At 38.8% G+C, this 14,040-nt stretch overlaps 1 protein-coding gene across 1 annotated transcript; it reads left to right on the forward strand.

The window, feature by feature from the left end:
- The first annotated feature begins 5,717 nt into the window (after nucleotides 1-5,717).
- LOC123449887 (TVP38/TMEM64 family membrane protein slr0305-like) lies at nucleotides 5,718-10,313 on the forward strand. Its single transcript, XM_045127247.1, has 5 exons — nucleotides 5,718-5,895; nucleotides 7,354-7,627; nucleotides 8,353-8,589; nucleotides 8,678-8,895; nucleotides 9,756-10,313. Exons 1-5 carry the CDS (start codon nucleotides 5,849-5,851, stop codon nucleotides 10,012-10,014), a joined length of 1,035 nt encoding a protein of 344 aa, XP_044983182.1. The 5' UTR covers nucleotides 5,718-5,848; the 3' UTR covers nucleotides 10,015-10,313.
- Nucleotides 10,314-14,040: the final 3,727 nt, after the last annotated feature.

Consider the following 14,040-nt stretch of genomic DNA (forward strand, 5'->3'; position numbering starts at 1 on the left):
AGCCTGAGTCCAGCCCGAAAATACTAGACTTCGTTGCTTGGCATTGGGGCCGGGCTCAGGCTTCATTTTCCAACCCAAAAGATAGTTTGGGCCGGCTCGGGTTTCTCTTTTTAAGGATTTCGGGGCGGGCTTTTGGGCTTGAAGCCCGGCTTACATGTGCAAACAATGAAAAAACTGCATCCGGGCCGGGTTCGGGCTTGAGAAAAAAGTGTATTTTGGGCTGGCTTGGGCTTGAGAATAGAACGTCGGGCTTTTACAAGCCCGGCCCGAAACCCAGCCCGACCCGACGTATCCCCGGGTTTCTTTATTTCTTTTTGTCACAATCACTTGTCTCTGAGCTTTCCTTTTTTGAGAAGCATCTCCGACATTAGTAGAGAGAAGTAGATGTAGGGGCGTACCATGGGTCGAGGAAGCGATAATACTTCTGTGAATTCTTCTGGTACCACAGAAGGACACTTCCTTGATGTTTGAGCCCGGTCAAGTCAATCATTGTATCACGAACAAGATGAATTCTATATGAAAAACACAAACCTTCCGATTTCTTCTGGTTCCTTTTTTTATGTATTTTGGACAGTTTAATAAAGACCATATATTTAAAAATAATTTTTTACATAAATATTCCAAAATGTAAAAATTTCATGGATTTATTAAAATGTCAATTGTTTTATAAAATATATGATGCCTTTAGGAAAAAGCGCAAGTTTAAACAACAGAAGAAATCTAGGGAAACAACTTAAAAGAAAAGAGATAAAAGCAGCAATTCGCTAAAAAAAATAGGAAAATGAAAAAAGCCAAGGAAATGATAATACTTCTGTGAATACTTCTGCTAGCACAGAAGTGCACTCCCTTGATGTTCCATCTTGGTCAAGTCAACCACTATGTCTAGAACATGATGAACTATATATAAAAAAAGTGTTCAAGTTTTTTTACATATTTTAGAAAAATAATGTAAACATCATATATTTAAAAATAAATCTGAACAAAGATATTCCTAAATAAAAAAATCATGGATTTACAAAATTGTAACTATATTATTTTTACAAAAAATATGCTCTTAAAAATGCAAATTTAAATACCAAAATTAAGTTATGGAAATATTTTAAAAGAAAAGAGATAAAAGCAGAAAAATCGCTCAAGAAAAAACAGATAATGGAGAATCAATTAAAACATCTTACATTATGGGACGGAAGGAGTAAAATTTAAAAAAAAAACAAAAAAATCAAAAATAATTTTAATAACTGGGACAAACACATTAAAGAAAGTATAAACAAAAAGGAAAAAAGTTTAAAAAAATTAGGCTAAACCACACTTTTTTTATTACTCAAGAATGTTCTAAGGAATACAATTAAGATCTGGAGGTTGGAGAAGCCACACAAGGTGACCATCAGGAGACTAAGCGCGTAATTGGCGAGGCTATGTGCCACGATGTTCGAAATTCTACCTTTGAAAGTGAAAGAACAAAACTGGAAATCTAAAGACATTAAATTCATGTCTCTCGTATTTTGAGCATGACTCCCACCATTGCCTTGTGAGATGTTTGATACTACCTCCTTCTCTCCTTGCAATCTGAAGACACCACAACTCTTGTGTGTAGGTGGTCTGTAGCCAGCGCTAGAGCTTCACGACAAGCTAGGAATTCAAGAGCAGCTGGATCGGAGAAACACTAAAAAGTAATAATAAAACATTAATTTCTGATGAGCCTGGCCCATTTACGCATGCACTACGGGATTCATTGTCATGTGTCACATAGGATTAGCCTTGCTATACTATGCTCATGTAGGAAATACAATGTTAACTGGGTCAGCACCGGACCACGACCCATGGCAACCATAGCATTACTTTTTTCTTCCAAGAGAGGCCATTAATCTATTTTTTATCTTTTCTTCAGGGAGAGCCCTCGGATTTAGTCATGCCCAATATTTTATTTTCAAAAACGTTTTGTAATATTCATGTTTATTTTTAAAAATAAATAATTTGTTTTAAAAATATTGTAATTGTAAAAAAAATGTTCTTAAATGTGATAAATGTTAATCCAACATATAGATGCCCCCCCCCCTTGCAAGAAAATACATGTATCTTCGCCCCTCTCTTATTACTTCACTAAGCCATATTTTTTCGTCCGGTAAAATTTGTCTTACCTCAAAAGTGGAAAAATATGGTAAGAAAATGGTGTCTGTCGAAAAGATATATTACAGGATGTAAAATTATAAATGTGAAGGTATAGTATAAAAACTATATGAAATGTAACTTTTTTGTTTTATGAATGTTATCTTACTTTTATACTGGTTATTTATGTATTAAATCAATATGATCATAATTATTCATTTACTATATGTAAATTCTAAATCCAATGACGTAAAAAAAATCAAGTGTAACTGCTCACATCTTTGAAAAAAAATGATTGCTTGTTTTACAAAAGTTCATGTCATTCAAAATTTGTTTCATGATATTTTGAAAAGGTTTCATGTTTTTGCAAAATGTTCATGTAATTTAAAAGTGCTCGCTATTTTGATAAATGTCCATTCAATTAAAAAAAATCATGTACTTCCAAAAAAACGCATTTGTAGAAACAATACACAAAGTTTTCTCAAGTGTTCGAACTTTTTAAAAGTGTTTACACATTTACGAAAGAGAAAAATATTTCTATATATGTCAAAAATGGCTATACATTAGTTTTAACATTTTGTTTAAAAGGAAACAAAAAACAAGAAGAAGAATTAAATATTATTCTATTGGCAACCCTGAAAACCTCTAGCATAAAAAATAGGTATTTAAAAAGGTTTGAAAATCATCACTCGAAAAAATATCAAGAATTTTGGACATTTGTTTTATGAAAATAAGGAGCATCATATGAAAGAAGAAACGAAAGGGGCCCATGCGGCCCACCTCTTGGCCATGCGTCCACCCCACCACGCCCGAAAAGTAAGCATAAATGTAAACAACTTGGCAATGTTTTCATAAGCATTAATGTTGATGGATGCTATTATGAGGACAAACGTGAACCACAGACTTGGTCGTGAGAGTTGTCACAGGAACTTTGATTTCAGCTCAAGAATTATGGTATGGATATGCCATAGCTGCAACGATGATGTGAATTGTATGTTGTTTGATTGGCAAACACATGAAGTACTTAGGTATGTCTTGACTAACTATTAGTAAATTTTATTGTTTTGTAAAAACAAAGAACACCCAATAGTTGGTTTGTGTCAAAGAAAAAAAAAACAAGATTGCAAAACAACAATCCCCATTCCTCTTTTTTGATGGATATGGATGCAAAATGCAAGGGCACTAACAAATGGCCGGATTGTTAACAAAGCGTAGCTTAGATGATCAACATTTTTTATGCATACGGTATCTCGGAGGTGCTTGTAAGGCCAGGGTGTATGTATGAATATATATTTCAGCATTTTATGATTGTATTATGTTCACAAGAAAGAAACGATTAGAAAAAATAAAAGTTTCAGCCATCTAATGGATAGACATGTACTCGCTTCGTCCTTGAAAGAATGTACTACTTCCAACTTTATTGGAAAGTCAATTTTCTTTATGTTTGATTGTATTTATACAATAACACATCAACATTTATGCCATCAAATTAGTAGCATTAAAGCATCTACAGCCGAAACTTGCAAATTCGATCCCTCAAACGCCCGCGGACGCATCGACGGGCAATGATTGGTCGTATCTCATATTTCCCTTTTCACATCCATGTATCTCATATCCAGTGCCCTATATCCATATTATCCATGCAACATTGAGCAACTCTCATGTTATGCAGATGAGTATTTGTTTGTGCTTGGTTCTAACTACAACCAGGAGCAACTTCACAGTCCAACCATAATCTATATGATGTTGCACGCACCGTGCTTGACTCAACAAAGTCAAATTCACCATGTTGGTTTATGTATGACATCACGTGCAAACAAAGAGCATTTTCTTTTCAGTTTAAAGTAAGTGTTCCTTGCTGCATAACAAACTACTTTTTTTTTCCAGCAATTTGTTTTCTTGAGACAACGAAAATGCACCACCTTTTAATGAAAATGAAATTGGTTTCTATCTATATCTTTGTCTCATATCTAACCTGATTGTCAAGCAGGTAGCCTCCATAAGCACTAATTATAGTTGCATTGCGGGAGACAAAATTTGGTCAAATAGTTTTTCTTTTCCTTTTTATCCAGGTTGTCACCTTTTGGATCATAAATTTTCTCGAGAGACAAAATCTAATCAGACAATGTTGCTGGTATCATTTTGCCTCTTTTTGCCCAAGCAAACAATTGTCAAAAGGAATCAAAGCAGGCAAGATATAGAAACAAGATAAAGAAATCAAAGCAGGTTACCTTGGTGAGTTCTTTGTGTGTTTTGCTGAGCTCCCACATCTGGATCCATGCTGCTACACGTTTTTTATTTTGTTTTGCCTGCACACTGATTCTTTCCCAAGTTTTTTTAAGTTAAATTAGGTCATAGATCTCGGGATTTATTTGCCCTAACACCTTTGAAGGTTAGCCGACCATGGGGCTAGGGATGGGCAGGAGGGAGAGTGTTGAGGAGAGGGACAAATGTCTCTGGACCCAGGTGCTTTTTTCCTCGGGTCACGTGACAGCGGGAGGAAGATATGAAAGAAAAAAAAACAGACCAAAGCCTAGACAGAAAAGAAAAAGGCGGCGAGCTGGGACAAGGGAGAAACGGGCTGGAGAAAAAAAAGGTGACATCACCCCACGTCAGATGACCGAGAACATAGACAAAACTCAGAGCTCTTGGCGCTCTCCATCAAATTAGTAGATTAGAAACATGATAAAATATATTTTCATCATATACGTATTTGATTTTCACAAACATTATAATATTTTTGCACAAACTCGTCAAACTTTGAGATGGTTTGACCCTCCAACAAAGTTAAAAGCACACTCTTTTTAAGGACGGAGTGAGTATAATTCTTAAACAAAAGTCGTATGAGCATGCGCGATACGAAACTCGGTATCTCTAGGAATTTCCAAACAAGTGCGCAAAAGAAAAAAAAAATGATAATCTGCCGTGTTGCTGCAACCTGCAAACTATTGACCGAGCAATCCAGAAGATTGCGATGCCTTTCAACACAAGAAAGCCAGTCGCAATTGTCAACCCTCGGCCTTATCCTCTTGAAATGCGATAAGCAGCGCTGGAAACGTAGAAGAAAAGAGTTTTTCTAGAGGCAAAAGAAAGTTCCAGCTAGTTATTCCTAGAGATTCATTCATCGGCGTGTCACGACTCACGGCGACAGTGGATGGCGGTTTGACCACACAAGCAGGGTGGGTATCTAGAGGCCTAGTTTTTGTTTGTTTGTTTGTTTGGGTGAGATGATTTTGTTTTTGTTTTTTTGAGGGAGGGTGAGATGATCTTAGAGGCGTAGCTTTGGTTTGAAGCAAAGTGGCGACCAACAACACAAAGCAACGGGGAATCGAATCGACCTTGAGCCGCTCGGTCGGACGGGCCCGGCCCGGCCCGGCCCGAACCCGAAGGAACGAAGACCTCCGCTCCCCGGAACGGTGGACCCGCCGCATCGGTGACACGAGTCGCACCCCGGCGAATATTCATTCCGCTTCCCCGAGGCGGGGCGAGGGCAGGGGCAGTTTCGTCCGTCCGTCCACGTGGGCTAACCACCACGCCGCTAGTGCGGGGCACTCCGGTACTTTCCCCCGCCCCGCCCATCCTTTTTTCGCTTTTCGCTTTTTGTTTCGAGTACGCGCTCTCTCTTTTCCCCTCCCCCTCTCTACTCTGCTTTCGTCGTTCCCCTCCACCGCGAGCTTCCAGAAGCGAGGGAAAGGGGAGGAGGAGGAAGCAAGGCTGTGGACCGATCCCCGCCCTCGACGGCATGCCGCGCGTCCTCCCTCTCGACATTGAGCCCGGGGAGGCGGCCAGGTACCAGCGCGCACCTCTCCGGCCGCCGCCGCGGTTCCTGCTGCTTTTCTTGGTTTTCCCTGCTCGGGTTTTCACCTTTTTTTTTTCCTGGGGGGTGGGGGGGGCGAGCGATTCCGGCGGATGGCTCGTCTTCTCTGGGCGTCAGGGCTTAGGTGGTGGTTAGGTCGCGGCCAAATCGCATTAGGAGGTTTTGTTATCAGCCTGTTATTCTCTTGTTCCTAGCTGAAATATAGGTCTAGGCACGCCAAATCGCGGCTTACTTTCCTAGTAGCATTATTCTTTGGTTATTATCATTCCCATCCACCTTTGTTACTGCTCCTAGTTTGTTGGAAGAACAATGATATAGTTAGTAGAGTAGTATATAAAATGAGAATTAGTACTGCTAAGATTTTTGTGTGGTTCCGAGGTTCTCTCTTGTCTGGCACGCTGCCCCCACCCACCTGCTGCCTTCGCTCTGCTCCTGCCCTGGAGCTGGCCATCCACCCCTGTCTGGGCGGTGGCTCCGGGATGGGGATCCGTTTCACGCTGCCGCCTACCCACCATTGATTAGAGCTGGGGGGGCATGGGATTACCTGTTACTAGCCTAATCCCGTGCGCCAGCTATATTTCGGTATGACCCATGCACTCGGAATTTAGGAGGAATGACAGCAAAGAGGAGGCGATCCTTTTCGGGTTCCTAGTACTTAACGATTTCATGCTTGGTTTATGTTGTCCGTTTCCTCATTCTCGGCTGTCTGTCGAAAGTTTCCGTAAATCTCGGTTCCCTTCAAAATTGTACATCTCATATATGGACAGAAAATTTGTACTATTGTAAGTTTGCGACTTTAGCAGACATGATTTTTTAGTTTGATATGTTGGGTGAGGTTGGGTTTTGGGATGAAAATGGCTGGATGTTCATCCGAGGGTTTACAAACGTGACTGAGATTCGACCATAATTCAGGCAACTTATGAGTGTGTTATATCCTGATATTGGCTTCAGATTATATAATCTTATTTTTCCGTTTTGGATTGCTGCTTCGGGTTCCCTGTGGCCAAGCGTCATGGTTTTAGAGATAACAGGTGTCGCCTAGGATTCATTTAACTATGAAATGAGTCACATTACTCAAATTTTTTGCGTTGGGAAGAAACTAATGATGTGTCCAATTTGGGAATCTTACTTACACTAGCATGTTACATCCATGCTACTTTAAGTATCATGATTGAGCGACCATTTGCTACACTACAAGTCTACAACATGCCGGCCAAACCAGTGCATTTGAGTGCGAGTTCAGTTATGTGTGCAACTAAGCTGTAACGGAATATTGTTTTAAAGAAATAACAGGGAGTTGGGACTGTGCAACTTTAATTTGGACACACATGTCAACCTTAACCCTTCATGTATGACACAAATTAGTAAGATTTGTTCGTGTGCAGTATCAGTACATTTAATTCCTAATATTTCTTGGCTTGTAAAAACAGAGCTGGTGAGACGGTCGTAAGCATGCCAAGCTCTTCAGCTGTGGCATCACGCAAGGGAATTGAGCCTTCCGAGCAAAACATAAAGGACGACGAATGTGCGAGGCTGGTGATACCAGCTCAACATGCAACAGCTGACAACAACACAGAGATTTTGCCTGAGCAACCAAAGTCAAGACACTTCATTTGGTGGATGAAAGTTCTGCTTGGCTGCTTCCTTCTTATATTAGCATCTTATATCTTCGTGAAATTTGGAGTCCCCTTTGCCTTTGAGAAGGTGAGGCGCTGATACTTTCTGTGCAAAAGTAAATCTCTTCCTTGGAGGGTAATTTTAGGCATGGTCTATTGTTCTAGTTACCTTTCACTGAATCTCACCAAATGCCTTTCAGAACCAACTGATGTTGACTTGTTGGCTGGCTCTTCAGTTGTAGTTACCATTTTGGGCTGTGATCTTTTGCTTGGTCAGTCTTGGTCCATTTTCTTTTCTTACTATAATCAGGAACTTTGAGATGGCATGCATATATAATTTCCATGGGACAATCACCAAGCTTGACGCTATTATCACACTGCTCATTTTTTTTTGGTTGTCCTTTACTGTACTTGAACCAGCACCAGTGATGCATTCAACTTAATACTTTTGTTCTTTGTTGAACATGTCTGTTAGAATATGTTTCCTTTTGTCACATATATGCTTAGGTCTCAAGCATATGCTTCAGGGTTCAGCTTGTAATGGTTGGAATTACTTTTAGACTAGTACATTGACTTTTATATTAGGGTTCAAGTAGAACGCTATTTGCTTAGTGAGTGCATATGTGGCGTACTGAACTTTGAGGGAAATTTTATTTGTATTTATGAAAATATCAATTATGTCATGTTTCTGAGCTATGTTGTGCATGTGTACTTTTTGATCTTATTCCTTTTTTCATGAGAGTTATTTTGAGTTGAGTTGTTGAAACAGAACATCTACGGTAATATTTATGTATGTTCTTCTGTTTGTTGCAGGTTCTGTTGCCAATCATGCAATGGGAAGCAAGTGCCTTTGGCCGTCCAGTATTGGCTCTTGTCCTCGTCGCATCTTTGGCTCTCCTCCCACTCATCTTAGTCCCTTCTGGACCTTCTATGTGGTTAGCAGGAATGATCTTCGGTTATGGCTGGGGTTTCTTGATTATTATGGTTGGGACTACTCTTGGCATGGTTGCATCATATTGGATCGGCTCATTGTTCCGCGAACGTCTACATGTAAAATTTCTCAGACTTGCATCTTTTCACTAAGGAACTATGCATTAATGTTCTTCTTCTTATCTGTTTTGTTCCCCTTTTAATGCAGGCATGGTTAAAAAGATGGCCTCAGCAGATAGCTCTAATACAGCTTGCTGGTGAAGGGAACTGGTTTCAGCAGTTTCGAGTTGTTGCACTATTCAGAGTCTCACCATTTCCGTATACAATTTTTAACTATGCCGTAACCGTGACAGAAATCAAGTTCAATCCTTACCTATGTGGTTCAGTTGCCGGAATGGTACCTGAGGCATTCATCTATATCTATAGGTACGTACAGATATTCACATTACTGATAATGATTTAGTCAATCGAGTATCATTCTGTCATGGCTATTGAGGCCATCTAGGTTCATATCTGCCCTGCATCTGTCATCTGATTAATGCCGTTCACAAATAGTACATGGATGCGCCAAATAGTACATGGATGGGCGACTGATTATTTTACAATAGAGTTCAACAATGGAGCAGTATTTGGTAAACAAGCGTTATAGTTATACATTTGTGCTCTTGATAAGTTGGAAAAACCTATGTTATTTTTTTGCTGACTCCAGCAATACATGATAAGGATGGCGAACTGTAACCAACCCAAACAGAGAGAACTTGTCTTTTCAAGAGTTGTGAGTGCACCAATCTGATTTCCAGACGTACTGTTAATCTGTATATGGATATGCAAGTAAAATTATAACAAAAAAAGTTAACTGTGAATAAATTATTTTCTATGCCAAATCTGATGGTATAGTTTCTACTGTACCAAACAAGCCCAAGTACTAGTTTTTGTCATCAGTTAACCGTGAGTACTAGTTTTTGTCATCAGTTAGCTGTCAAAGATAGAGAAGTTTGATTGCACACACTTTCTAGGCATCATGCATTTTGGATTAGAGGTAGCCCCACCTGTTGCTGTGTGTACTCAAATCTACTCAACTCCGTTCCTAAATATAAGTCTTTCTAGAGGTTTCACTAATGAACTACATACGGATGTATATAGACATACTTTAGAGTATAGATTCACTCATTTTGCTGTGTATGTAGACACCTAGTGAAATGTCTTAAAAGACTTATATTTAGGTACGGAGGGAGTAGTTTCCAGAAGTATTGATGAGTTACTAATCTTACTAAATGCTTATGCAGCGGACGGTTAATACGTACTTTGGCTGATGTGAAGTATGGCAAGTATAGGATGACGCCAGTGGAGCTAACATACAACATAATCTCGTTCATCGTTGCTGTTGTCCTCACCGTTGCCTTTACAGTTTACGCCAAGAGGGCACTAAACCACATAAAAAGCTCAGATGATATTTGCGCAGAGGACCAACCTGGGGTGACTGCACTCAAGAATGGCCGCCAGGAGTGTTCCCATGCACATCCTCTAGCCCTAGATGTCGTGTGATGATATCTGGATCTATTGGGAGCTGAGCTGCTTAGAGAAAAAGTGAGGTGTGGTGTGGTGTTACTTGGTCATCGTTTTCTCGGTTGGAAGGGGTGAGGTAGGCTCTGATATCAGGTGGATGCACCTGTCTAACTAGATACATGCCCTGCTAATATGGTTATAGTACATACTTGATTAGTAGTTTCATGTACTTAATCACCAGAACATGTGACCAGCTTTAACTTTTGTTGTTCTAGTTGTTGATCGACTGGCAATTTAGCCTTGTCTTGAGGTGCATGTATTTGTTTGGTTGTTTCGGATGTCGGGTGCATCGAGTTTTGCCACAACACTTTTTCAGACTAGATCTTGTTAATAAACACCTTCTGATTGCACATTATTGATGATGTGGTGCGTGATAGCTAATTAGAATAGAAGGGCTCAACTCTGCCAAAAGAAGAAGAATAGACCGGCTCAATCAATTGGGATGTGTTTGGTAGGTTGCATAAGTCTTTGTGACCGACGGGAATGTCTTTTCTCATTGAACATTGAACGTACATCATGTTGAGAAAATACGAGCATCAGATTCAAATCTACGACTTGAACCTGATAGGATGGGCACAACATTGTCCTCGGCTTTACTTAGTTAAGAATGATATAACTATAATTTTATATAATCCATTGACGAGTTGTCGTTGACGAGAACCACTCATTGAGAAGAACATCACCACAACAAGGAACCATATGCACACGCAAGAGGACTCCACCAAGAGGAATTCGCCTTGAGGTTTCTTAAGCTGCTTGAGTTACCTGGGCGGCTGGGCTGTCCCTGATCTGAAACTGTTGAACACACCTTCGTTGCGACGGGATATCCTTGGACCAGTGAATTCTTCATTGCCAAGAAATAAACCACCATCCGCAACCGTTGGAAAGGAAGAAGGGCATTAACCATTTTGCAAAGGAACCACACATCAACTGCCGACATCTGAAGAGAACCTATAGATCCGAGGACACAAACTCTCATGGGCCATTTGTCGGTGCCGAATCGGACGAAGTCGAGTAAGCAGAGACCCGACAAATCTTATTCCAACACACCATTGCCACAATCACCTCGTCAATGTCGTCAGAGAAAACAAAAACCTAAGAAAAAAAAAATAAGCAGACGGATGAGTCCCTACCGCTCTTGCCATCGAAAAGGTCGTCAAACGTGGAAGAGTAGGGGGGTCGATGTCGTGGCCTAGGGAATGGGCGAGTCTATACCTCTCTTATAACAAGTGGGAAGCCACACTCGTGTGCAGCGCTTGTAAATGGAGCAAGTGACCCACCTCTCACGATAATTGGTGCGCTTCAGTTGGGGTGCGCGCAAGTTAGTTTTTTCGTACTTTAAAACTCAAAATTACTGAAAACAAAAAAAACTTGAATTTGGAAGAAATGTTTAACATGTAAAAAAAGTTGTAAAATATATATTTGAAAAAACATAAATTATGCATTTAAAAATATTAAACATATACAGAAAAAAACGTATACAACATGTCTGAAAAAAGTAGATATCGAATATATATATCTGAAAAAGGTTCATTATGTATTTTTATGTGACCATGCTGTAAAAATTGTTAGCATAGTTAAAAAATGTTTCAATGTTTATTAGGAAAATATTTAACAAGCATAGAAAAAAATGTTCAAAAGCATGTGTTGGAAAAATGTTAATCATGTATTTGCAAAATATTTAACGTGTATAAAAAATGTTCATAGCTTACCCAAATGTGTTGAATACGTATTAAAATTTAGACATCAAAATATTTACTTGCGAAAAATATGTCAGGTATATACAAAAAAGGTATGTTCTGTTCGAAAAAAAGGTAGATATCAACACATATATTTGAAAAAAAAAATGTTAACCATGATTTCTTTAACATGCATAAAAAATGTGTCTGCCCTATAAAAAAATGTACAACCTATATATAAATGTACACACTAAAACTTTTATCTGAAAGATAAATGTTAGCCAAGTATTTAGAAGATGTTGAACATTTACTAACAACTAGTTAAATACCCGTACGTTGCCACGGGACAACATAAATTTTGCTTTGATTGTATTTGTCCTGACATCTAACCAAGAAGACAAATTTTGCTCTTCCTTCGCCCTCTTTAATCTCGGTCCACTCCTTGCTCTAGGTTTGATGTCATCACTCTACTTCAGTTCATATATTTTCAGTATGGCATGTTAAACTAAGTCTTACTATGATTGTCATTTCTTGTTTTTCAACTATGTAGTTGTGTGTTTCTTAACTATTTGGATTTCGGAGTACGAGGCTATTCAAATAAATGCTTCATGTGATTTTCTTAAGCTTGACTTATTGGCATTGTCTGGTGAAAACAAGTGTATCAAAACATACTGGTTCTGAAAGATGATAACAAAAGATGCTTGAACTCTTACTGAAATCTGATGATGATACATAGAAACCGAAGATAGCTCCATGATTACATGATTGTCTACCAAATGGAATTTGAACCACAAAGACATGTGAAAAATAATCCTAATGCATTTTGGATGTCATATCATTTATTTACAAACTCATAGAGTGAAGTTTCCGTACCAAGTATTGAACCAATTGGTTTTTCTATAAAAAAAAATAAAAATTCGTTCACAAACTCCATGAATTTCTCCGGCTTCGCTACAATCTCGAAGACCGTAATGTCCGTTTCACTGCATGTAAGTCCCACCCAAAACACAAATAGGTAAACTTTGATGATGGTCTCCATCTTCTTTTTAGGAAAAAATGGTCTTCATCTTCCTTCACTACTTCTCCGTCCGGTCTTCATATGGGACAGAGACCAGGTGACATGCACATTTGCATGTCACCGTGTGCCTCGCGGCCTCCATTTTAATTTAAATATCGTGAAAAAATCTGAAAAAAATCATGCATGTTCACAACACATATTAAGATGACCCCTAAAAAATTCAGATCAAAATTTGAAACATACATCGAGAAACAAAAAAGAGAAATCTGTCATGAATAGTTCGTGAATGGTTCTCTGTAGACTATTCACATCTGAGTTTCTCTTTTTTGTTTCTCGAAGTATGTTTCGAATTTTGATATGAATTTTTTAGGGGTTATCTTAATATGTGTTGTGAACATGCATGATTTTTTTTCAGATTTTTTCGCAATGTTTAAATTTGAATGGAGGCCGCGAGACACACGGTGACATGCAAACGTGCATGTCACCTGATCTCTGTCCCTTCATATGTGCATCTGGCTCGCAATACCTTCTTTCTTCTGTGTGTATTTCTTCCAAGTTCAAAGAATTGTTACAGTGCTTTTGTTGTTTGCTACGAGAAATGGTACATGTGAAGGGCAAACATTAATATAGGTAATCAAGGAGGACTCGTGACAACCGCTATACCCCTGCAACCGAGAGTAAGTAATTTGAACAAATGTGTAGTCAAGTTTGCCTCATGCTTCACATCAACCAATGCCTCATCGAGTGTGAAGGGTTTAGGAAAAAAGTTTAGAATGTAAACATAAGTATATGGACCATGCTACGAGATTTCAAGACAAAGTTATAAACAAGCTTATTAACAAAAAGTTTTAAATATGTTAGAGAGGCAGCCTCATGCCTTCTTACATGCCAATTTTGGAAGTTAAAAACATGCTTACCTGTGTTAAGTCATTACAACTTGAGCCTGCTCATGTACACAACCGACAAGTCAATAACACAACCAGATCTACAATTCAAAGAAATAAAATAGTTTTCCAATGAGATAAATATTACTCAAACCCATAAGGATAATCTGATATAGAATGAAATTTGGGTACACACGAGCATGAATGATCAAACATGTATAAATAGTCATATAAATAGCCAGGTGCATAATCCTGAATCTAAGATCAATTTCCACCTCTTGTTTAAAGATTAAACCATAAATTGAACACACACATCATCATTGCCAGACAAAATTTAACAAAGCACAGAGATACTCACCAGCAACAAACCAGCTTACTTCTATGACATATCGACAATAAAAAAACCGACACCATATTTTTGGTC

Source organism: Hordeum vulgare, chromosome 4H, assembly GCF_904849725.1.
Source record: "Hordeum vulgare subsp. vulgare chromosome 4H, MorexV3_pseudomolecules_assembly, whole genome shotgun sequence".
NCBI lineage: Eukaryota > Viridiplantae > Streptophyta > Magnoliopsida > Poales > Poaceae > Hordeum > Hordeum vulgare.